Source organism: Hypanus sabinus, chromosome 7 (genome assembly GCF_030144855.1).
Source record: "Hypanus sabinus isolate sHypSab1 chromosome 7, sHypSab1.hap1, whole genome shotgun sequence".
Classification (NCBI taxonomy): domain Eukaryota; kingdom Metazoa; phylum Chordata; class Chondrichthyes; order Myliobatiformes; family Dasyatidae; genus Hypanus; species Hypanus sabinus.
In genome coordinates this window covers 76,940,765-76,965,805 of record NC_082712.1, presented here as the reverse complement: position 1 = coordinate 76,965,805, position 25,041 = coordinate 76,940,765, and the positions used below count along the sequence as shown (strand labels likewise).

Below are 25,041 nucleotides of genomic sequence, written 5' to 3'. Positions count from 1 at the left end.
CCTTTATAATTGTTCTGATCGTTGATGGACTGTAGCCTAACGCTTTTCCAATGACCAATGGTGTTTCAACTCTTTCCAAATGCTTTATTATTTCTGCTTTATTTTCAATCGTGATTGCTTCCCATCAACGGAACAGTAACACTGCAGGCGGCGGGTCCCGACCTCCGCCAGCTCCCTAAGTCCACTGGGTCCTAAGGACCACCGCACTGAATTCCCCGGGTCCACACTGAGACAGGTTAAGTGGGACAAGTGCGGGCTGTGCTGGGTTTGGGTACTGTATTTGATCCTCCACAATACTCCGCATGGGAATTGAAACTGGAGGTGGCAGTGTTTTTTTTTAACGAGGTTGAGTTGTGCGCTTGACATCAACCCGGCACAGATGGTACAGGAGTCACTGGATCGACATCAACCCGGCACGGGAGCGGTCTGTTATTGGATCGAACTTGGGAAATTCCGTTTTCCAGCTCAGCGCTGATCTCACTGCGCCACCAGCCGACCGGAAGGAGGGGTGGGGTCAGGGTGAACCTTTCTAAGAAAAATTTAAGCCAAATACAAAGTTAGACACTCAACACAGTGTCAACAGCAACAACTTAAAATGGTGGACGGCGTTCTCCTTCCTCGGTTCGTAAGTACGAGTTGTCTGTAAGTCGGACATTCGTAACTCGGGGACTAGCTGTACATAATAATAAAAATCTGTAAATTACAGTAAGTATGCATATATTAAAAATGTTAAATACTGCAAAAAGAGAGAAAAATAGTAAGGTAGTGTTCATTGGTTAATGTTTGTTCAGAAATCTTATTGCAGAGGGGAATAAGCTGTTCTTGAATCATTGAGTTTGTGCCTTCAGGCTCTTAAACTTACACCCTGATGGTAGCAATGAGACATGGGCATGTCCTGGTTGAAGTCAATGTTAGGGAAGATGTTGGAGTTAATTGTTTTTGGATACTTGGAGGCACGTCATAAAATAGGCTGAAGTCAGCATGGTTTCCTTAAGAGAAAATCTTGCCTGACAAATCTGTTGGAATCCTTTGAAGAAATAACAAGCAGGATAGATAAAGGAGAATTGGTGGATGTTATGTACTTGGATTTTCAGAAGGCCTTTGACAAGGTGCCACGTATTAGGCTGCTTAACAAGTTAAGAGTCCATAGTATTAAAGGAAAGGTACTAGCATGGATAGACCATTGGCTGCTTGGCAGACTGTGAATAAAAGGAGCTTTTACTGATTGGTTGTCGGTGGCTAGTTGTATTCCTTGGTCATCTGTGTTGACACCACTTCTGTTTATGTTATATGCCAGTGATCTTGTTGATGGAATTGATGGCTTTGTTGCAAATTTTGCAGAGAATATGAAGATAGTTTTGAGGAAGCAGAGAGGCTGAAGAAGGACCTAGACAGATTGGGCAAATGAGCAAAGAAGTGGCAGATGGAATTTAGTGTCAAGAAGGGTATGGTCATGCACTTTGGTAGAAGAAATAAAAATGTAGTCTAATTTCTAAACATTGAGAAAATTCGAAAATCTGAGGTGCAAAGGAACTTGGGGGTCCATGTGTAGTATTCCCTTAAAGGTTAATATGCAGATTGAGTCAGTGGTGAGGAAGGCAAATGCAATATTGGCATTCATTTCAAGAGGACTACATCATAAAAGCAAGAATGTAATGTTGACGTTTTATAAGGGACTCTTTATGTTGAGGCATCACTTGGGTTATGGGGAGGAGGCAGAATATTGGGGTTGAGTGGGAAATGGATCAGCCTTGATGAAATGACAGAGCTGTCTCGATGGACCAAATGGCCTAATTCTGCTCGTATATCTTATGGTCTTATGATTGTGTTAAACATTTAGCTGTAGTCAATGAACATCAGCCTGACAAAAGTATTAATGTTGTTCAGGTGATCCAAGGACATGTGAAATGCCAATGAGATCGCATCTGCTGAGAATGTACTGTGGTGATAAGCAGATTGCAGTGGTCCAACTGCTTGCTTAGACAGCAATTTGTTCAACCATAATCAACCTTTCAAAGCACTTCATCACCATAGATGTGAGTGCTACTGGATGATAGTTGTTAAGGCAGCTCACCCTGCTCTTCTTGAACACTGGTATAAGTGTTGCCTATTGAAGCAGGTTGGAGCTTCTGACTGTAGCAGTGAGAGATTGAAAATGTCTTTGAACACATTTGCCACATGGTTGGCACAGGTTTTCAGGGCTCTACCAGTTACACCTGTAACCAAGGCCTGTAACCTTGCAAGGATTAACCCTCTTGCAAGGTGTTGTCATCGGCCTTCAAGACAGAGTTCACAGTGTCACCGGATGATGCAGGGATCCTCATAGTGTAGTTTTATTCTCCTTTTCAAAGTGTGCATAAAAGGTGCTGAGCTCATCTGAGAGTGCGCCATCACTGCCATTTGTGATGTCCTGGGTGACCTCAATGGTTAGGAAGATGTTGGAGTTGATTGTTGACTGCCATTTATGATTTGCTTTCTAGGAAGTAATGAAATGCAAACCCTGCCATAGTTGACGTACACCTGATTCTACCTCTAACCTCATTCAGAATTGTTCCTTTGCTTTTGAGATAGCCTTCCATAGTCATACCTGGCCTTTTATGTAGTCCTGAATCACCATACTTAGTGCTACAGATCTAGCCCTCAGCTGACTATGAATCTCCTGGTTAATCCACGGCTCTTGATTCATTGATTCATTGATATACTCTTGTAGGCACCCACTTGGCTGAATAGGTCTTGTTGAAGTCAATGACAACTGTGACGTATTCATTCAGACTCAAAATGAATCCCTGAATATTGTCCAGTCCACTGCCTTAAAGCAGTTCTTAAAGCACTCCTCCACTTCTCTTGTCCATACCTTCTTAGTCATCTCTGTTGGTGCTATAGTCTTCAATCTCTGCTGATACTCAGGGAGTAGAATTACAGCCAGGTGATCAGACTGTCCAAAGTGTGGGGTGTGGTAAGCATTCTTGATGGTAGTATAACAGTGATCCAGAGTATTGGATCTTCTGGTTTCACAAGTGATATGCTGGTGAAACCCCTTTTTACTGAGCATCCTAGAAACACAACTGGTTAGCCCCTCGCTAACATGCCAATGAACTCAGTATTGTAAAAACCACCTTTCTCAAATTCTGTACATCTAGGATTGATATGACTTGGGTCCCATCAAACCGGGAGAGTTGGGATGTTTCGCCCACCCACACCCCAATCAGAGTGAATACTGTGTAAATGCTGCCCACTTGCAATTTCACACTGGCCAGAAATACAGTAACAGTTCATACACTGCATATAATCATAAAGAAATCATATTTACAAATATCAACTTTATCGAGCAGTTAGTAGGAAAAGAAAAAGAAAAAAAATGATAAGGACCTTTTGCAGTTAACCCAGTCCAAATAGGCACATGAGTTGGAGCTCATCTTGAAGTTGCCTTTAACTCGTGGGCTGGACCCACTGTCTGCGTGAAAGCACACACCACCTTCCATCTATTGTTCGAAATCCATCTCAAGCAAATGGGAACCCCCACGAGAGTACTGGTCCTTCCTCCCTGAAGCCATTCATCTGCACAAAACACCTTGTGCAACAGGGACAGCATCTTCAGCCAACTTCCCTCCTGCCCTCTCCCAGCTCCCCCCAAAAAGACTTCGGCCCACACCAGTGTCCGTACAAAAACCTCTCCGCTCGGCGTTCTCTTGAACCTTCTTCCAATTCCACCATCCTGACTGGCTGACACAACATTCCCAAGTTGAACAACATAGCCTCTTTAGCAAAAATCCAAGTATGCTGAAAGCAGAACAGACTGCTCTTACAGAGCTGCTAAAATGAAATACCTACAGTATAACAATAAAAAATCTTAACCATGGCGATACATTGGTGATAATTATTTAGAGACTTTTCCAAGTTGCCTAGTTAAATCCCCCCAAATGATGGGGAAGGCGTCAGGGAGCACTTGATAATGTTGCTCCATACGTCTATAGCTTGTTTGATACTGGCCTAAAGTGGAATATACACCGATACCAACATGTTAGCTGAAGACTCCCGCAGCAGATAAGATGAACAACACTTGATTGCTAGATGTTCCAGGTTGGGTAAGCAGGACTGAGGCAGAGCTGATACATATCTTGCAAGAGTACAGAAAAACAAAATAGGCATAACAACACAAGTACAAGATTGAGAGAGAGAAACATTAGTCCCATCTAGTGTTAATATTTTTCTGGTTGATTCAAGAACCTGAGGGCAAGGAGAGACTGATCATTTACCTTCAAGTAGTTGGGTCTTAGGTTTCTGTATCTCCTACTTGATGATAATACTGAGAAGAGAACATGGCCTGGATAGCCCTACCAATTGTCTGTAAAACTTTTTGAGTCAGAATAAAGTTTATTATCACTGGTATATGCTGTGAAATTTGTTGTTTTGTCATTACAGTACAGTACAAAACTTACAAATAAGATGTATAGGTGGATAGACAGTCAGATATTTAATGCAAAGGGGATAGCATTCATGGTTTTTTGGACTGTTTATAAATCTGATGGCAGAGGGGAAGAGGCTCTTCCTGAAATGTTCTGTGTGCCACAGATCGCTAGGAGCCATTGAATTGGTACGTAGTGGGAGAGAGAGTTGAAAAGGCGAGTGCTGCCACTTGGAACATTCTTTGCACCATGGATTGTAGGTTAATTGGACACTTCCCAAAGGGCAAAACAAAAAAGTTAGGTTTAAGTAGTAAACACAAAGTACACTGCAGATGCTGTGGTCAAATCAGGGCAGGTCCTGATGAAGGGTCTTGGCCTGAAACGTTGACTGCTCATTTCAATGGATGCTGCCTGACCTGCTGAGTTCATCCAGCTTGTAGGTTTAAGTAGAGTGGCCATAGTGGGAGCACTGTGTGAGTGGGGTTCTTGAAGCTTTGGCCAGAAGAGGTGGAGCCTGTAGGTAAATATTTTCTTCCTTTTTTTTATTGCATAGGTAGAACAGTGGGAATGCCGGGCAGGGCAGTGGAATGCTCCTCTTGTGTGATATGGGAAGGCAAGATTATCTCCAGCGCACCTTCCCAACTTTCTTTTTCTTAAAGGGGAGCTACACCCGTGTCCTGAGTCTGCCATTCAGGGTCCGCCAATTTTGATGACTGATATATTTTTTAATTGTCGTAAAGTGATGATGTTTGAAGTACTCATGGATATGACTGCATTTCAGTTATTGTCGTCCTAAAGAGGAATATTTGATGCTTCCCAGTGGATGCAAAGAGTCGCCAATAAGAGTGCCATATTTTAGTTGAATCCATGTGGGAAGGTTTTGCTGGTGTTGCTCCAGGGAGTTTAAACAAGGGTTGCTGTATCTAAAAATAAAATTAACACTACAAGTCTCCCTGATCTCTTACATCTGAAAATGGGCTGAAAAATGGCAGATGGAATTTAATGCCGACAAGTGTGAGCTTTTGCACTTTGGTAGGACTTACACAGTGAGCCTTAGGGCATTGAGGAGTGTAGTAGAACTGAGAGATTTGGGAATACAGATCTGTAATTCCTTGAGTGTTGTCTCACAGGGAGAAAGAGTTGTAAAGTGCAAGAGGATGGGAACCAGAGTGCCAAAGCAGTTAGTGGAGAGGTTGTTGAGGCAGATGTTGGTAAGATGTTCGACAAAGTTAGGAATCAAAAGGTTGAGCATGGTGTGACAAAATTGAAAAGGGTGAATACATGTGAATGAAAGGGTGAATGAAAGTGCTGTTTTTGAATGTGAGCTGTATATGGAATAAGGTAGATGAACTTGCAGCACAGTTGCAGATTGGCAGTTATGATGTTGTAGGCATCACTGAATCATGGTTGAAAGATAATGGCTGGGAGCTTAATGTCCAAGGATACACATTCTATCAAAAGGATAGGCAGGAATGCAGAGGGAGTGGCATTGCGTTGTTGGTGAAAAATGAAATCAGATCATTAGAAAGAGGTGACACAGGCTTAGTTGAATGTTGAATCATTGTGGATAGTGCTAAGGAACTGCACGGGTGAAAAGACCCTGATGTGAGTTATATACAGACCCACAAACAGTAGAAATGATGTAGCCTACAAATTACAACAGGTGATCGGAAATGCATGCCAAAAGGGCAATGTTATAGTAGTCATGAAGGGACTTCAATCTACAGTAGATTGGGAAAATCAAGTTGGTGCTGGTTTACAGGAAGGGGTATTTCTGGAGTACCTATGAGATGGCTTTTTAGAGCAGCTCATGGTTGAGCCCACTAGAAGATCAGATATTCTGGATTAGGTGTTATGTGGAGAGCTTAAGATAAAAGAACCCTTAGGGGAACGTGATCATAATATGATCAAATTCACTCTGAAATTTGAGGAGAAGCTGAAGTCAGATGTGGAGTAAAGGGAATTAGAGAGGCATGAGAAAGGAGCTGGTCAGAATTGACTGGAAAAGATCAATGGCAGGGATGACGGTAGAGCAGCAACAGCTGAAGTTTTGGAAACAATTCAGAAGGCACAGGATATATACATCCCAAAGAGGAAGTATTCTTAAAAAAAAAGAGGAAACATCTATGGCTAACAAGAGAAGTCAAAGCAAAGAGAGAGCAGATAATAGAGCAAAAATTAGTGGGAAGTTAGAGGATTGGAAAGCTTTTAACAGCCATCTGAAGGCAACTAGAAAAGTCATTAAGGAGGTAAAGATGGAATATGAAAGTAATTTAGCCAATGATATTAAAGAGATTTGGATGATAGTATTGAAGGCTTTGTTGCAAAGTTTGCAGACAATATGAAGATAGGTGGAAGGGCAGGTAGTTTTGAGGAAGTTAAGAGGCTACAGAAGGACTTGGACAGATTAAGAGGATGGGCAAAGAAATGGCAGATGGAATACAGTGTTGGAAAGTGAATGGTCATGCACTTTGGTATAAGAAATGAAAGGGGTGACTATTTTCTAAATGGTGAGAAAATACAAAAAAACTGAGCTGCAAAGGGACTTGGGAATCCTTGTGCAGAATTTCTTAAAGGTTAATTTGCAAGTTTGAGTCTCTGGTGAGGAAGACAAATGCAGTGTTAAGATTCATTTCAAGAAAACTAGAATATAAAAGCAAGGATGTAATGTTGAGACTTTATAAAGCACAGGTGAGTCCTCACTTGGAGTATTGTGAGCAAATTTGGGCCCCTTAGAAGGGATGTGCTTTAATTGGAGAGTGTTCAAAGGAGGTTCACTGAAATGATTTCAGGATTGAAAAGCTTGTCATATATAGAACATTTGATGGTTCTGGGACTGTATTCACTAGAATTCAGAAGAATGGGGGGTGACCTTATTGAAACATATCAAATGGTGAAAAACCTTGATAGAGTGAATGTGGAAAAGATGATTCCTATGATGGGAGAACATAAGAAATAGGAGCAGAAGTAGGCCATCTGGCCTATGGAGCCTGCTCTGCCACTCAATAAGATCTGGTTAAAGTTAAAGTCTGTTCCAAACCTTATAGGCTCATCAGGCCTATAAGGTCTGATGGTTTCTGTGGCATGAAGCGACTGAGAGTACGAGACTCCCCTCCCCCCCAATAGGACGCCAGTCTATTGTGAGATTAACCAGCATTTTGCTGGTACCCATTTTCAGCTGGATGGACTGGAGCAATGTGTGGTTAAGTGCCTTGCTCAAGGACACAACACATTGCCTCAGCTGGGGCTCGAACTCACGACCTTCAGATCGCTAGTCCAACACCTACCACTTGGCCACACGCCACTAATGGCTGATCTGGAGTACACTGGATAAAGTAGTCAGAAAGGCAAGAGTTCTCAAAGTTTATTTTTTCCTGTGTTTTACCATGGAGAAAGATGTGAAGACTTGGGAACCTGGCAAAGGTAATGGAGAACAAGCTACTGTTAGAAATTATGGAAGTAGGTAGAATAACAATATTTAAAAGACATTTGGGCAAGTACATGACTAGGAAAGCTTTAGAAGGTTATAGGCCAAGTGTGAGCAAATGGAACCAGTCTAGATGGGCATCTTGGCTTGCAAGGTAGAATTGGCCACACTTAGCTTTCTGTCTTGGGCTTTCAGGTGCCCTATTCTCTTCCAAGTCACTCTATTTGTGGTTTAGGAGGAATGAATGGTGTCTGTTTCTGATATTTTTGCTTGGTTATCTTTTTAGGAGTTGGATGCTCGACAGCAAGAGTTGGATGCATTGAATACAAGAAAGGAAGCACTGGAGGCTGTAAGATTTGTGAACATTTACCCTTCTATTTTATTTGATTATTATATTCTGAGCTTTATTTATGTAAAATTGATGGCATTCATAAATATTTGAATACAGTAATTCTGATCTATGTAGGAATATTTGATATATTTTTCCAGGGATAACTTTGGCTGAAGTCGCTGCTTGAAATTCAGATTATTCTCTTAATCCTAGAATTCACTAATTACTTGAGAACTAGATGTGCAGATCATAGTTATGGATTCTTACTTAAGCTTTCCATTGAACTACATTTCCAGATTAGATTTCTATAGCATACAAATTATTGGGAAATATTATGGTAACTAGAAGACTACTTAGAAGAACTCTCCATTTATTTATCCTACTTCCAAAGTCTTCATATCTTCCTCTGTGACAAAACACAGGAGAAATGTTTATTAAGGACTTTACCCATCTCCTATGGCTCCATTCAAAATTGTCCCCAAACACTGTGATGGGTCACCACCCCCACCACTTTTTTAACTAGAGAGCAATTAGGTGGATTTCATTATGTAAGTTATGATTGAGACAAATAGATTGATGTATGTAAAGGAAAAGAAATAGAACTGTTGATGGGACTGGGTGTATGGGTGGCAAATGCCTTATGTAGAATGTGGGAATGTAACACCAGAACATGTTAATGGGTAAATGAGATAGCAGACAGCTTACATGGAATCCCAAGACCATTCTGCTCATAGAAGGACGTTTGGGATTCTACTGAAAAGTACAAGTTGGGTGGCACAGTAGCATAGAGGTTAGCACAACTATTATAGTGGTTAGTGTAATGCTGTTTCAGTTTGATTCCCGTTACTGTCATGTTTGGAGTTTGGATGTTCTTCCTGTGACTGGGTGATTTTTGTTTGGGTCCTCTGGTTTTTTCCCACATTCAAAAGATGTATGGTTAAGGTCAGTGAGTTGTGGGCATGCTCAGCAGTGAGAGGGACCTTAATTAATGTGAGGCTAGCATAAAGCAGACTGATACATTATTGCTCTTGGCAAATGTTTCTGCAGAAGTGGTTTGCCATTGCTTTCTACTGGGCGGTGTCTTTACAAGACTTGTGACCCTAGCCTTTATCATTACCATCCTCTTAAGGAAATGTCTGTCTGGCATCAGTAGTCGGATAACCAGGGCTTGTGATATTCACCAGCTACTGATGCAAACATCTACCACCTTCTTGCATAGCTTCACGTGACCCTGATCGGGGGGGGGGGGGGGTTAAACAGGTGCTAAATCTTGCCCAAGGATGTCCTGCAGGCTGGCAGAGGGAAGGAACACCTTACACCTCTGGTAGGGATGTATCTCCACTCTGCCACCCTTAGAATACCTTCCAATGATTTTTCCACTTTAAGGTGAGAAGGAAATTTTCAAAGGAGATTTATGAGGTGAGTGTGTTACACAGAGATTGCTAGGTGGCTGGAACATGCTGGTGGGGAAATTGGTGGAAATAGATACAATAGCAACACCCAAGAGGCATTTAGACAACAGGCAAGGAGTGGAGGTATATAAACCATGTTCAGGCAGCTACAATTAGTTTGAATTATTTGGCACAAACTTAGTAAGCTGAAAGGCCTGTTTCTGTGTTATACTTTACTGTGTTCTTAAGAAAGAGCCAGGTAATTTAATAAAATAAAATTCAAATTCTGTTTTTTTTCCACAGGAGATAGCTCATTCCCAGGTGAAGCAAGAAGCAGTGGTTCTGTATGAAAAACTCCATGAGCTTGAAAGTCACCGTACTCAGATGATTGCAGAAAATAAAAGTATGGGATCTCCACAGGAGGAGAGGGAACGACTACTAAAACAGGTGAAATTGACCTGCTAAGCCAATCAGTTTTTTAAGGTTTCTCCAAGTGCAGTGATTTAAGAAAATGTGTACAATATATGAAAGAAATTAAGGAAGTATGGTTGAAAAGCTAGTCAAGTCATTTAGCAGAAGAAAGGTGCATGGTGATGATGGTAGTTCAAAGCTCAAAGCAAATATATTATCAAAGTACATATAAGTCACCATATACAATCCTGAGATTCATTTTTTGTGGGCATACACAGTAAATCCAACAAACACAATGGCATCCATGAAAAACTGTACCCAACAGGATGGATAAACCAACAATATGCAAATACAAAGGAGAAAAATAATAATAAGAAAATAATATTGATAACATAAAAGAAGCATCCTTGAAAGTGAGTCCATAGGTTGTGGGAACAGTTTCGTGGTAGGGTGAGTGGAGTGAAGTTATACCCTTTAGTTCAAGAGCCTAATGGTTGATGGGTAATAACCTTTCCTGAACCCGGTGGTATGGGTCCCGAGTTTCCTGTACCTTCTTCCTGATGGCAGCAGCAAGAAGAGAACATGGCCTGGGTAATAGGGGTCCTTGATGATGCTTTTCAGTGACACTGATCGGTATAGTTGTGCTCAATGCCGGGGAGAGTTTAAACTAATTTTTGGCAGGGGGATGGGAACTGGTATGCTGGGCTAAGGATGGGGCGGTTGTTATACAACTAGTTGTGTAATGAGTCTGTGAGGAAGGACAGGCAGATGATAGGGCAAGATTACATTAAGTGGGGTGGGGTGGCTCTGTTGGTGAAAAAATGAAATGAAATTCTTTGAAAGAGATTACAGAGGATCAAAAGAAATAGAATCCTTGTAGGTAGAGTTCAGAAACTACAACAGTAAAAATACCCTAATGGGAGTTATATACAGGCATCCAAGCAGTAGGCAGAATGTAGGCTACAAATTACAACAGGAGATAGAAAAGGCATGTGAAAAGGGCAATGTTGTAGTAATTATGGGTGATTTCAATATGCCGATAGGTTTGGAAAATCAGGTTTGTGCTGGATCCCAAGAGAGGGAATTTGTAAAATACTTATGGGATGTCTTTTAAAGCAGATTGAGGCTGAAACCACAAGGGGAATGGCAATTCTGGATTGGGTGTTACATAAAAAGACTATAAGATATCGAAACAAAAATAGGCCACTCTGCCATCGAGTCTGCACCACCATTTCATCATGGCTGATCCATTTTCCTCTCAGCCCCAATCTTCTGCCTTCTCTCCGTATCCCTTCATGCTCTGACTAATCAAGAATCTGTCACCCTCTGCCATAAATGCCCAATTATTTGGCCTACACAGTATTTCACAGATTCACCACTCTCTGGCTAAAGAAAATCCTTCTTATTTCCTTTCAAAGTGGACATTCATCTATTCTGGGGCTATTTGACTGTCCCACCATGGGAAACATCCCTCCAGATCTATAGGTCTCAATGAGAGGGCAACCAAAAAGCTGTAAAGGGAGAACAGATGAATTATCAAAGTAAGCTAGCCAACAGTATAAATAGGATACAAAAAGTGTTTTTCATATGCAGTACATAAAGATTAAAAGAGAGTCGACAGTGGATATTGGACAACTGGAAAATGATGTTGGAGAGTTAGTAATGCAGGACAAAGAAATGGCGGATGAACTGTAAAAGTGTTCGTGTCAGTCTTCACTGTGAAAGCCACTAGCAGAACGCCAGAGATTCGAGAGTGTCTGGAGGCAGAAGTGAGTGTCATTGCTACTACTAAGGAGGAGGTGCTTGGGAAGCTGAAAAGTCCAAAGGTAGATAAGTCACCTGGACCAAATGGACTACACCCCAGGGTTATGAAGGAGGTAGCTGAAGAGATTGTGAAGATATTAGTAATGATCTTTCAGGAATCACTAGATTCTGGAATGGTTCCTGAGGACTGGAAACTTGCAAATGTCATTCCACTCTTTAAGAAGGGAGGGAAGCAGAAGAAAGGAAATTATAAGCCAGTTAGCCTGACTTCACTGGTTGGAAAGATGTTGGAGTCTTTATTAAGGTTGAGGTTTCAGTGCACTTGGAGGCACATAATAAAATCGAAAAAGAGTCAGCGTGGTTTTCTAAAGTGGAAATCTGACCTGACAAATCTGTTGGAATTCTTTGAGGAAATAACAGGCAGGATAGACAAAGGAAAGTCAGTTGATGTTATATATTTGGATTTTCAAAAGGCCTTTGACAAGGTGCTGTATATGAGGCTGCTTAACAAGATAACAGCCCATGGTATTACAGGAAAGATACTAGAATGGATAGAAAATTGGCTGACAGGCTGCAGGCCTCGAGTGGGAATAAAGGGAGCCTTTAGTGGTGTTCCACAGGGTCTTTTGTGGAACCGTTTCTTTTCATGTTACATGTCAATGATTCGGAGGAAGGAATTGCTGGCTTTGTGGCCAAGTTTATGGATATTACAAAGATAGGTGAAGGGGCAGATTGTGTTGAGGAAGCAGAGTGTCTGTAGAAGGATTTAGACTGGGAGAATTGGCAAAGAAGTGTCAGATGGAATATAGTGTAGGGAAGTACATGGTCATGTACTTTGGGAGAAGGAATGAAGGTGTTGATTGATTTCTAAATAGAGAAAAAATTCAAAATACAGGGGTGCAAAGTGACTTAGGGTTAATTCACAGGTTGAGTAGGTGGTAATGAAAGCAAATGCAATGGTAGTACTCATTTCGAGAGAATTAGAATGCAAAAGCAGGAGTGTAATGCTGAAGCTTTATAGGGCATTCATTACACCTTACATGGAGTATTGTGAGGAGTTTTAGGCATCTTATCTAAGTAAAAGTAGGTGGAGGGGTAGAACTTAGCAGAATGAGGGGATTCTCATTGAAATCTATCAAATGTTGAAAGGCCTTTAGCCAGATGGTGGTGAATCTGTGGAATTACATTGTCAGGCACCTTCTTACAGTGACAGACGCGAATCCACAGTGGCTTTTCTCTTATTTTGATGGCTGTATTGGTTACCGGCATAGCTGAAGTGGTCCTTCAAACTGAAGTTCTAAACAATTCTTTCTTTTAAATGTCTGCACCACGCACTTAGTTTCTGCTAATGGTCACTGGGATTCCTTTACCTGTTGATATTTGGTAATGCTGTTTTTAAGACAATACAATAGTTCAGAATGCTCTCGTCCAGGTTATGTACATCGATCGCTTAACGGCCGTCCCATTATGATTTCATGTAGGGGGCAAGCCAATGGTTCTATTAGCAGTGGCTTGAATAGTCATCAGAGCCAAAGGCAGCACCTGTTCCCACTTTAGTTCAGTTTTCTTACACATTTTGCTTAATTTATTTTTAATTGTTCCGATCATCCTTTCCACTAGGAAAGGATGAACGGAACTGATGATGGTAGTTACAGTGGAAATGTTGATCCACCTGTAAGGCTTTTCATACTTCTTCAATTACCTTACCAATGAAATGGGTACCATTGTCACTGGATAGTTTCCAGGGGATCCCAAATCGCAGGATTATTTCCTGTAACATACATTTTGCTACTGTAACTGCATCATTCTTTCTGGAAGGAAATTCTTCAACCCATCATGAGAACACATCAATAATGACTAATACATACCTATACCCTTTACATTAAGACAATTCAATAAAATCCATCTGTATGTGTACAAAGGGGGCCATCTGACAGCAGTGTATGAAACCCCTGTTACTTGTTACTTGCACCAGTATTCCCGGATTCTTTAAGGCACTTATCATACATTATCTACAGATATGTTCTGCAATTTAAGATACTCCAGTGGCATACCAAGTTTGGTTTATTTATTTAATAATTCCCTTCTTGCCTGCATGTGTGAACTTGTGAACTCATCAGGCAATCCATAGTACCAATTTACCTTGGACCACATAATGCTGTACAGCTTTTTCCGCTTTACGCTTTTGGTTGATGGAGCAGTGGACTGGTATCCTCATATGTCCTCCAAAGTGTGAGGTGTCATCAAGGCCAGCTGTGTGGGGCTGCTTGTTTCTGGCACAACAAGGGTGGGTGTAATTGCTGCTGCTTTTGCAGTGCAAACTGCCAGTTTATTATCCTTAGAGACCTCTTAATTATCCTTATTATCCTTAAAGACCACTTTATTATCCTTAGAGACCTGTTTTTACAAAGTCTATGACAATCATGGTATATAGTAGTTGTAAGTATATCTGTAATGGCTTCCATAATGAAATGGCAGACAGACTCAATGGGACAAATGGCCTAATTCTGCTCCTCTGTCTTATGGTCTGCTAATCCCATCATATTTCAAAGCTTCTTTCTCGAGTAGTCTCTTGAGATTAAGGATAATTTGCTTCCTATCTAATGTGGTTAATGAGGCCAATGAGGGGCCCACAGATTCTGCCACAGTGTAACAGGAGTTGCTCAACAGGGTGGGCCAGTGTCCAGTTATTCAGATGGTACCCTTCTCCTACCAATTAGACTGAGATTCTCTGCACCATCCTGAATGGCCCTTTTCTGATTTGTGCTGAGTTGGACCTGGGTTTTCCCATTTATTTAAGCTGATGTTTGCATTTCACGTTAAACCATGTGCTACCCTGTAATCAGATCCAGTTGATATGTTTTTCTGTGCCTTTCCTCTTAAAAGCATATAAACCGATCACCCAATTACGGTGCTAGTGAAATATTTCACTTCTATGCACTCTATAGATAAAGTGGAGTGGCCTACTAAAGCCACTGCCTTGAATCTTCAGGTGTCCAGTTTAATCCTGACTTCAGTTGCTGTTCATGCAGAGTTTCCATGTTCTCCCTGTGGCTATTTGAGTTTCCTCTGGGTGTTTTGTATCCTTTTACATGCCAAAGACTTGTTTGTAGGTTAATTGACCATTGTAAATTTACACTAATAAGTAGGTGAATGATAAAAGTCTGGGGAAGGTTGATGAGAATGTGGAGGAGAAAAAAAGATGGGATTTAAATAGCTGGTTGAAGTTTGCTGTTACTGTACTGTGGTTCTCTATGACTAGTGATGATGTAACATTTCTCAAAGATGTTGTAAAGGCATCCTTGAATCATTTTCTCCACCCATCTGGGTAAAGGAATATATCATAGCCAGTGAATTTGTAGGTTCCAGCAAATGAATTTAAAAGATTTTGTGGAGATAGAATAGAAGATAACAAGATGATTTCTACTATACTCTGTAACACTTGCCATAGGTCATCTATTGCTTAGAAGAGTACAAGAAGGCACAGGCCACTGGTGTCAGTGGATCATAGACTGGGTTTGATAATAAACTTGAACTTTTATGTCAACAGAGGCTCAGTCCCATGGAAGGGTGAATGGCCTGTTTCCATGCTGCATGACTCTAGTCCCATTAAGTTAATGATAACAAATATCTGTTACTCAACTGTGGTATCACAGTTATAACAAAATATATTGGTTTTTCTGCCATATATTAATAACTTGAGAATTGATCACAGGTAATGATGTGTTTCATTTACTCATTTCTGCATTTCCTAAGACCTTAAAATGCTGGTTTAAAAACCTGTGATATGTGTAATGAGACAGTGATTGTTAGCCAAAGTTAAAGGTTTAAAGCAACACACACGAAATGCTGGAGGAATTCAGCAGATTAGGCAGCGTCTATGGAAATGAATAAACAGTCGACGTTTTGGACCAAGTACCTTTCTCAGGCATAACGGCCATCAGATCTGCTGAGTTCTTCCAGCGTGTTGTGTGTGTTGCTTTGGATTTCCAGCATCTGCAGACTCTTATTTTTAAGATTTAAATATGTATTATGTTCCATGCTGTACTTATTTGCAAGAATTCAGTTTTTTGACTTTTTGGTGTATTTACAGGTCATTGAACCACAGGACCACAGCATCTGCACTGTACTTTGTGTATTGAAAAACATAAATTAGGATCAGGAGTCAGTCGTCAGTACTCTTAGGCCTGTTGCAGAAGATCTGACTGTAACTATATAACCATGTAACAATTACAGCACGGAAACAGGCCATCTTGGCCCTTCTAGTCCGTGCCGAACGCTTACTCTCACCTAGACCCACTGGCCCGCACTCAGACCATAACCCTCCATTCCTTTCCTGTCCATATACCTATCCAATTTTACTTTAAATGACAAAATTGAACCTGCCTCTACTACTTCTACTGGAAGCTTGTTCCACACAGCTACCACTCTCTGAGTAAAGAAATTCCCCCTCGTGTTACCCTTAAACTTTTGCCCCCTAATTCTCAACTCATGTCCTCTTGTTTGAATCTCCCCTACTCTCAATGGAAAAAGCCTATCCACATCAACTTGATCTATCCCCCTCATAATTTTAAATACCTCTATCAAGCCCCCCCCCCTCAACCGTCTATGCTCCAAAGAATAAAGACCTAACTTGTTCAACCTTTCCCTGTAACTTAGGTGCTGAAACCCAGGTAACATTCTAGTAAATCTTTGTACTTTCTCTATTTTGTTGATATCTTTCCTATAATTCGGTGACCAGAACTGTACACAATACTCCAAATTCGGCCTCACCAATGCCTTGTACAATTTTAACATTACATCCCAACTCCTATACTCAATGCTCTGATTTATAAAGGCCAGCATACCAAAAGCTTTCTTCACCACCCTATCCACATGAGATTCCACCTTCAGGGAACTATGCACCATTATTCCTAGATCACTCTGTTCTACTGCATTCTTCAATGCCCTACCATTTACCATGTATGTCCCATTTGAATTATTCCTACCAAAATGTAGCACCTCACACTTATCAGCATTAAAGTCCATCCATCTGCCATCGTTCAGCCCGCTCTTCTAACTGGCCTAAATCTCTCTGCAAGCTTTGAAAACCTACTTCATTATCCACAACGCCACCTACCTTAGTATCATCTGCATACGTGCTAATCCAATTTACCGCCCCATCATTCAGATCATTAATGTATATAACAAACAACATTGGACCCAGTACAGATCCCTGAGGCACACCACTAGTCACTGGCCTCCAACCTGACAAACAGTTATCCACCACTACTCTCTGGCATCTCCCACTGTTGAATCCATTTTACTACTTCAATATTAATACCTAAAGATTGAACCTTCCTAACTCACCTTCCATGCGGAACCTTGTCAAAGGCCTTACTGAAGTCCATACAGACAGCATCCACTGTTTTACCCTTGTCAAGTTTCCTCATAACCTCTTCAAAAAATTCAATAAGATTTGTCAAACATGACCTTCCATGCACAAATTCATGCCTATAATTGCTAGGTTTACTCTTAGAACCTTTTTTAAACAATGGAACCACATGAGCAATACGCCAATCCTCCGGCACCATCCCCGTTTCTAACCTCAATAATGCATTTCCTTTGATCTATTGTAATCTTTTGACCCCTTAGTTATCAAATATTTATGTATTTCTGCCATTAAAATATTGAAAAATTCTGCTTCCTTAACCTTTTAAAGAAGAGTTTTAAAGGTACATGATTTTCTGAGAAAATAAGAGTTTATTTATTTATTGAGATACAGGTCAGAATATGTCCTTCAAACTGTGCCATCCAGCAACCCTCAATTTAATATTAACCTAATCATGGAACAATTTACAATGACCATTTAGCCTACTTGCCTGTTTGTCTTTGGACTGGGGAAGTACCTAGTGAAAACCCACGCATTCCTTACGGATGACATAAAAACATAGAAAGCCTACACCACAATACAGGCCCTTCGGCCCACAATGCTTTGCTGAACATGTACTTGCGTACATGTTGGAATGATGTTGGAATTGAACTCCGAACTCTGATGTCCCGAGCTGTAATAGTGTTAACGCTTTCATGATAAGTATCCAACCCCATATCTTTAAACAGATTTCAAACAAGAGAAAATCTGCAGATGCTGGAAATCCAAGCAACACACAAAATGCTGAGGAACTCAGCAGGCCAGGCAGCATCTATGGAAAAAAAAGTACAGTCAATGTTTCAGGCCGAAACCCTTTGGCAGGTCTGGAGGAAAAAAACTGAGGAGTAGATTTGAAAGGTGGGGGGAAGGGAGAGAGAAATCAGGTGATAGCTGAAACTTGGAGGGGGAGGGATGAAGCAAAGAACTAGGAAGTTGATTGGTGAATGAGTCAGAAGGCCATGGAAGAAAGAGAAGGGGGGTGGGAGGAGCAGTAGAAGGAGACAATAGACGGGCAAGGAGATAACATGAGAGAGGGAAAAGGGGATGGGAAATGATGAACGGGTGGTGGGCGGGAGGCATTACTGGAAGCTTGAGAACTCTTTTGTTCATGCCATCAAATTGGAGACTACCCAAACAGAATATAAGGTGTTGTTCCTCCAACCTAAATGTGGCCTTATCATGACAGTGGAGGAGGCCATGGATGGACATATCGGAATGGGAATGGGAAGTGGAATTAAAATGGGTGGCCAATCTCCCAATCTACGTCAGGTCTCGCCAGTGTAGAGGAGGCTGCATCGGGAGCACTGAACACAGTATATGACCCCAACAGACTCACAGGTGAAGTGTCGCCTCACTTGGAAGGACTGTTTGGAGCCCTGAATGGTAGTGAGGGACGAGGTGTAGAGGCAGGTGTAACATTTGTTCCGCTTGCAAGGATAAGCGCCAGGAGGGAGATCAGTGGGGAAGGATGAATGGACAGGGGAGTTGCGTAGGGAACGATCCCTGTGGAAAGCAGAATGTGAGGGGGGAGGGGAAAGAAAAGTGTTTGGTGGTGGGATCCAGTTGAAGGTTGCAGAAGTTTCGGAGAATAATGTGCTGCACATGGAGGCTGTTGGGGTGGTAGGTGAGGACAAGAGGAACCCTATCCCTGGTAGGGTGGCGGGAAGATAGCGTAAGAAGAAACATGCGTGAAATAGAAGAGATGCGGCTGAGGGCAGCGTTGATGGTGGAGGAAGTGAAGCCCCTTTAAACAGATCTCTAGTTTAAATTCCCCTATAAGGAGAAATGTTCCCTCATCTCTACCCTATCAAGAGACTTGAGGATTGTATACTAGATGTCCCTGTCACATCTCTTCATTTTTCTAAGCCCAGTGAACTTTGGTGAAGCTGTCATAAGAATAAACATTCTATCACGTATAACTATAATCCAGCATTTCAGCATTGTACCAAAGAGGACTCATTTTTTGCTAAGTGATGCTATGCAAATCATACAAATCAGCTAAACTGCTTCATTCACCTCAGTACTTCATGGTTATTAGCTGTTGCACTTTTGCTGTCTTTACCTTTTCCAAAGATATTTCACTGTCAAATCTTGTCCACCTTTTTACTTACTTCAATGGAGCTTTCTTTCAGATAGTGTTATTACTTGTAATTTTGTTCCCTGCCCTGACATTGTACTCTATAATGCAGAATTACTTATCGTAATGTTGTTAAAATTCTTCATATGCAGCTCTCAATCTTTATTTATGCCAGTACTTAATTTAACAGTAATGCTTTTTGAAAGATTTGAAAATGTCCTTTTTAATTGTGTCATAGAGTAGCACAGCATGGAAACATATTCTTCAACACACCATGCCCATGTCAATCTTTGTGTCACATCAGTACTAATCAATTCAATAAAACCCAATAGCCATTGAAGCTGATAGTCCCCTGTATTCCTGAAACTCAGTTTTTCTTGCTTTTACAGGTTAAAGAAGATAACCAGGAAATAGCCAGCATGGAAAGACAGTAAGAAAAAATTTTTAAATATTATCTCCAATAATTTTACTGTGTTGATTTTATTTCTATTATATTTAATTTTAATTTTTTGTGTGATAATGTTGGGGCCAGTTGCGGCACTAAAATTAATAATATTCATCATTCAGCGTTCTTCTGCCTCGCTACAGACTTTGCACCGGCTCATACTCAGCTGTAAGTGCTTTGCATGCTCATCTTGTTGCAGTCTTTATAGTGTTCATCACTTAGCAATACTGTTAAGCATATATATTTACTGTTTCTGGCCCAGAATTAAAAAGATGCCATGGCTAGAGTGGAAATCTGATCAGTATTCTTTATCAATGTTGCCATCAGGTTTTTCTTAATGATGATATTTATTTTTAAATATGTAATTTTTTCATTAAATTATCAGAAAAAGTATAATTAATTCCAGCTGATCCATTCTTTTACAATTTTGTCAATTTTTCTGTCTGACATGTAGTTCAGCTCACTCCATAGATGCTGTATGATCTACTTACTCTCTCCATTATTTTCTTAATGAAATACCCTACAGCATTAGCAGTAAAAGTCCTAACCAGGGCATTACATTAATATTACAGAAGAGGAGCTTTTAGCAGTCTTCAAGGGCATAAAGGTTGATAAAACAATCAGGGCCTGAGTAAGTATATCTGAGGAAATTGTGGGAAGGTAAGGAAGAGTTTGCTGGTCACCAACAGATACTTCAGTGTCACAAGTGAGGAATCATAAAATTGGATCTGTCAATCTCTGCCTTAAATATACAAAAAACCTTGTCTTCCACAGCTGCCTGTGGCAAAGAATTCCCCAAATTCACCACTCTGGCTAAAGAAATTCCTCCTCATCTCCATTCTAAAAGGATGCCCCTCTCTTCTGAGGCTGGGTTCTCTGGTCTTAGGCTCTCCACCATATGAAAGCTTTTCGATAGTTTTCAATAGGTCCTCACTCATTCTTCTGAATCCTAGTGAATACAGGCCCAGAACCATCAAACACTCTTCATATGACAAGCTATTCAATGCTGGAATCATTTTCGTGAACCTCCTTTGAAGCAACTTCAGTGCTTCCATTCTAAGCGGCCCAAACCAGCTCACAAAGCTCCAAGTGAGTTCTCACTAGTGCTTCATAAAGTCTCAACATTACATCCTTGGTTTTATATTCTAATCCTGTTGAAATGAATGCTAACATTGCATTTGCCTTTCACACCACAGACTTAACCTGCAAATTAATTATTAAGGAATCCTGCACAAGGATTCCCAGCTCCATTTGCACCTGAGTTTTTTGTATTTTCTCTCTATTTATAAAACAGACAACTCTTTGATTTCTTCTTACCAAAATGCATGACTGTACTCTTCCTGAAACTGTATTCCATCTGTTATTTCTTTGCCCATGCTTCTAATTTGTCTATGTCTTTCTGTAGTCTCTCTAATTCCTCAAACTACCTGCCCCTCCACCTATCTTTATATTGTCTGTAAACTTTGCAACAAAGCCATCAATTTCATCACCCAAATCATTGGCATAAAAATAATTGGTCCCAACACATACCCATGTGAACACCACTAGTCACTAGTAGCCAGCCAGAAAAGGCTCCTTTAATTCCCACTCTTTGCCCCCTGCCACTGCTTTATCCAGACTAGAATCTTCCCAGTAATACCATGGGCTTGTAGCTTGTTAAGCAGCCTCAAGTGTGGCACCTTGTCAAAGGCTTTCTGAAAATCCAAGTACATAACATCAACTGATTCTCCTTTGTCTATCCTGCTTGTTATTTCTTCAAAGAACTCCAACAGATTTGTCAAGCAAGATTTTCCCTAGAAAAAACAATGCTGACTATGGCCTATTTTATTCTGTGTCTCTAAGTACCCAAGATCTTATCCTCCAATCAACTCCAACATTTTACCAAACACTGAGGTCAGACTAACTGGCCTATAGTTTCCTTTCTTCTGCCTCTTTCGCCTCTTGAAGAGTGGAGTGACATTCACAATTTTCCAGTTTCTGGAACCATTCCAGAATCTAGTGATTCTTGAAAGATTATTACTAATGCCTCCATGATCCTTCCAGACACTTCTTTTTGAACTCTGGGATGCACACTGTCTGGTCCAGGTGACATATCTACCTTAAGACCTCTCAGTTTCCCAAGCACCTTCTCTCTTATTATGGTAATTTCGTACACTTCATGGCCCTTGACACCTGGAACACCCACCATACTGCCAGTGTCTTCCACAGTGAAGACTGATGCAAAATACTTATTCAGTTTGTTTGCTATTTCATTGTCCCATTATTATATGTATCATTAACCAGCAGTCCTATAATGCCTATAAAAAGTATTCACCTCTTTCCCCCCTCCCCTGGAAGTTTTCATGTTTTATTGTTTTACAACATTGAATCACAGTGGATTTAATTTGGCTTTGACATACCATCCTGCTTTCTCGTTTGTGGCCACAGACTTTCCCTTTCGTTCCGCTAACTATTGAGTTCCCTATAACTACCGCACTGCTGGACTTTACTCTTCCCTGTTGGGCCTCAGAGCTAGCCACTGTGCCACCCGCCTGGCTGCTGCTGCCTTGCTCTGATGGGTCATCCACCCAGCAGTATACTTGTTGCTGAAGAGAATGGCCACAGGGGAACCCTACACTGATTTTTTAATCCCATTATCACTCCTGGTGTTACCATTCTACTGTCCAAAGGCTGTATTCTGGGTGTGACCACCTCTTCAAATGTCTTCAGCCTCCTGAATGATCCTGAGTACATCCAACTTCTGCTTCAACTCCTTTCCATTCAGGTAGACTTCCCCAATCAACTTCTGCTAGATCCTACCTAATTCCCTCAAGATTAGCCCTACTGCAATATAGGATGCTATCTGTCTAATCTTTAAGAAGCTTTTAGTTAGACACATGAATATTCAGGGTAGACGAATGCTGTATAGTACAAATGCAGGGAGAAGAGACTTAGTTTAATTTTACATCATGTATTGTATCAGTTAGTGTATCTGAAAGTCTCTTGAAAATCACAGTCGTGAATACTTCCATTACCACCCTAACGGTGTGTTCCAAGTAGCCAATACTCTGTTTAAAATGCTTGCCCCACACATGCCCTTTTAACTTGCCTTTTCACACCTTAAAGCATGCCTTCTATTATTCAGATGTTGTTGAGACCTCTGACAAAGTCAGGAGGCAAAAGGCTGAGCGATGATGGGACTAATGTTCTGAGTTCAAAGGTTTCAAAGATATATTTAATGTCAGAGAAATGTATACAATATACATCCTGAAATGCTTTTTCTTCATAACCATCCACGAAAAACAGAGAAGTGCCCACAAAGAATGAATGACAATTAAATGTTAGCACCCCAAAGTCCCCCCACAGCTCCCCTCCCTCCTGTGCGTATGCAGCAGCAAGCGATAATCCCCCCTCCCCCACTTTTTAAAAAAGGAGGGAGAGAGAAACCAGGGAATTATAGACCGGTTAGTCTGATATCGGTGGTGGGGAAAATGCTAGAGTTATCAAAGATGTGATAACAGCACATTTGGAAAGAGGTAAAATCATTGGACAAAGTCAGCATGGATTTATGAAAGGAAAATCATGTCTGACGAATCTTACAGAATTTTTTGAAGATGTAACTAGTGGACTGGATAGGGGAGAGCCAGTGGATGTGGTATATTTAGATTTTCAACAGGCTTTTGACAAGGTTCCACACAGGAGGTTACTGTGCAAACTTAAAGCACACGGTATTGGGGGTATGGTATTGATGTGGATAGAGAATTGGTTGGCAGACAGGAAGCAAAGAGTGGAAGTAAACGGGACCTTTTCAGAATGGGAGGCAGTGACTAGTGGGGTACTGCAAGGCTCAGTGCTGGGACTCCAGTTGTTTACAATATATATTAATGATTTAGATAAGGGAATTAAATGCAGCATCTTCAAGTTTGCGGATGACACGAAGCTGGGCGGCGGTGTTAGCTGTGAGGAGGATGCTAAGAGGATGCAGGGTGACTTGGATAGGTTAGGTGAGTGGGTAAATTCATGGTAGATGCAATTTAATGTGGATAAATGTGAGGTTGTCCACTTTGGTCGCAAGAACAGGAAAACAGATTATTATCTGAACGGTGGCCGATTAGGAAAAGGGGAGATGCAACGAGACCTGGATGTCATTGTACACCAGTCATGCAGGTACAGCAGGCGGTGAAAAAGGCAAATGGTATGTTGGCATTCATAGCAAAAGGATTTGAGTACAGGAGCAGGGTGGTTCTACTGCAGTTGTACAAGGCCTTGGTGAGACCGCACCTAGAATATTGTGTGCAGTTTTGGTCGCCTAATCTGAGGAAAGACATTCTTGCCATAGAGGGAGTACAGAGAAGGTTCACCAGATTGATTCCTGGGATGGCAGGACTTTCATATGAAGAAAGACTGGATCGACTAGGCTTATACTCACTGGAATTTAGAAGATTGAGGGGGGAGCTTATTGAAACGTATAAAATTCTAAAGGGATTGGACAGGCTAGATGCAGAAAGATTGTTTCCGATGTTGGGGAAGTCCAGAACGAGGGGTCACAGTTTAAGGATAAAGGTGAAGCCTTTTAGGACTGATATGAGGAAAAACTTCTTCACACAGAGAGTGGTGAATCTATGGAATTCTCTGCCACAGGAAACAGTTGAGGCTGGTTCATTGGCTATATTTAAGAGGAAGTTAGATATGGCCCTTGTGGCTAAAGGGACTGGGGGTATGGAGAGAAAGCAGGTACAGGGTTCTGAGTTGGATGATCAGCCATGATCATACTGAATGGCGGTGCAGGCTCGAAGAGCCGAATGGCCTACTCCTGCACCTATTTTTTATGTTTCTGTGTTTCTAACCACCGAGCACTCAAGCGTGGGAAAGACACAGACTTGCAGTACTCTAAAAACTGCATCTTCACCCTGTATTCAACATACCACAGGCTCTCTCTCTCCCTAATAAGAGAGAAAAAGAGGTATCTCTGTTTCACAGCAAGAGGGGAGACACAACAAAGAACTTACTGGCTTATGATGTTAAAAGTCCGTTGTGTCGCATTTTCTGAGCTCTGTGCCCAAAGATCTCGGGTCTCTGGACACACAGCCTTAGATCTGCCATCTCCCACGACACACTGATCTCTTGCCCGGACACTGACCTCTGATCCACCTGTCTCCAGAGCCCCGAGATCCTAGGCCTCCAAAGGCGAGCTGTGCTCTTAGGTTGCGCCCTTGGCATGCCAAGTCATGAAACCCCGACAGTGGCTCACATTCCCACAAAGAACCATAGTCAGCGTGTAACTTCAGGCCAGGATCTTCAAAAGAACGCTGAAAGGGAAAAATAAAGATATTAAAGATGGAAAGAGAGCTGTTTCTGAAAATGCAAGCAAAGGAGTTGCCATTAGTTGCCACCCAAAAA

General features: G+C 41.3%; 1 protein-coding gene across 1 annotated transcript in view; it reads left to right on the top strand.

The window, feature by feature from the left end:
- ift74 (intraflagellar transport 74) overlaps positions 1–25,041 on the top strand; it is a 202,998-nt gene that overhangs the window by 79,342 nt on the left and 98,615 nt on the right. The window contains exons 9-11 of the mRNA XM_059974915.1: positions 8,120–8,182; positions 9,859–10,002; positions 19,607–19,647. Of these exons, the coding sequence (XP_059830898.1) occupies positions 8,120–8,182; positions 9,859–10,002; positions 19,607–19,647 (248 nt within the window). The remainder of the gene's footprint in view (positions 1–8,119; positions 8,183–9,858; positions 10,003–19,606; positions 19,648–25,041) is intronic.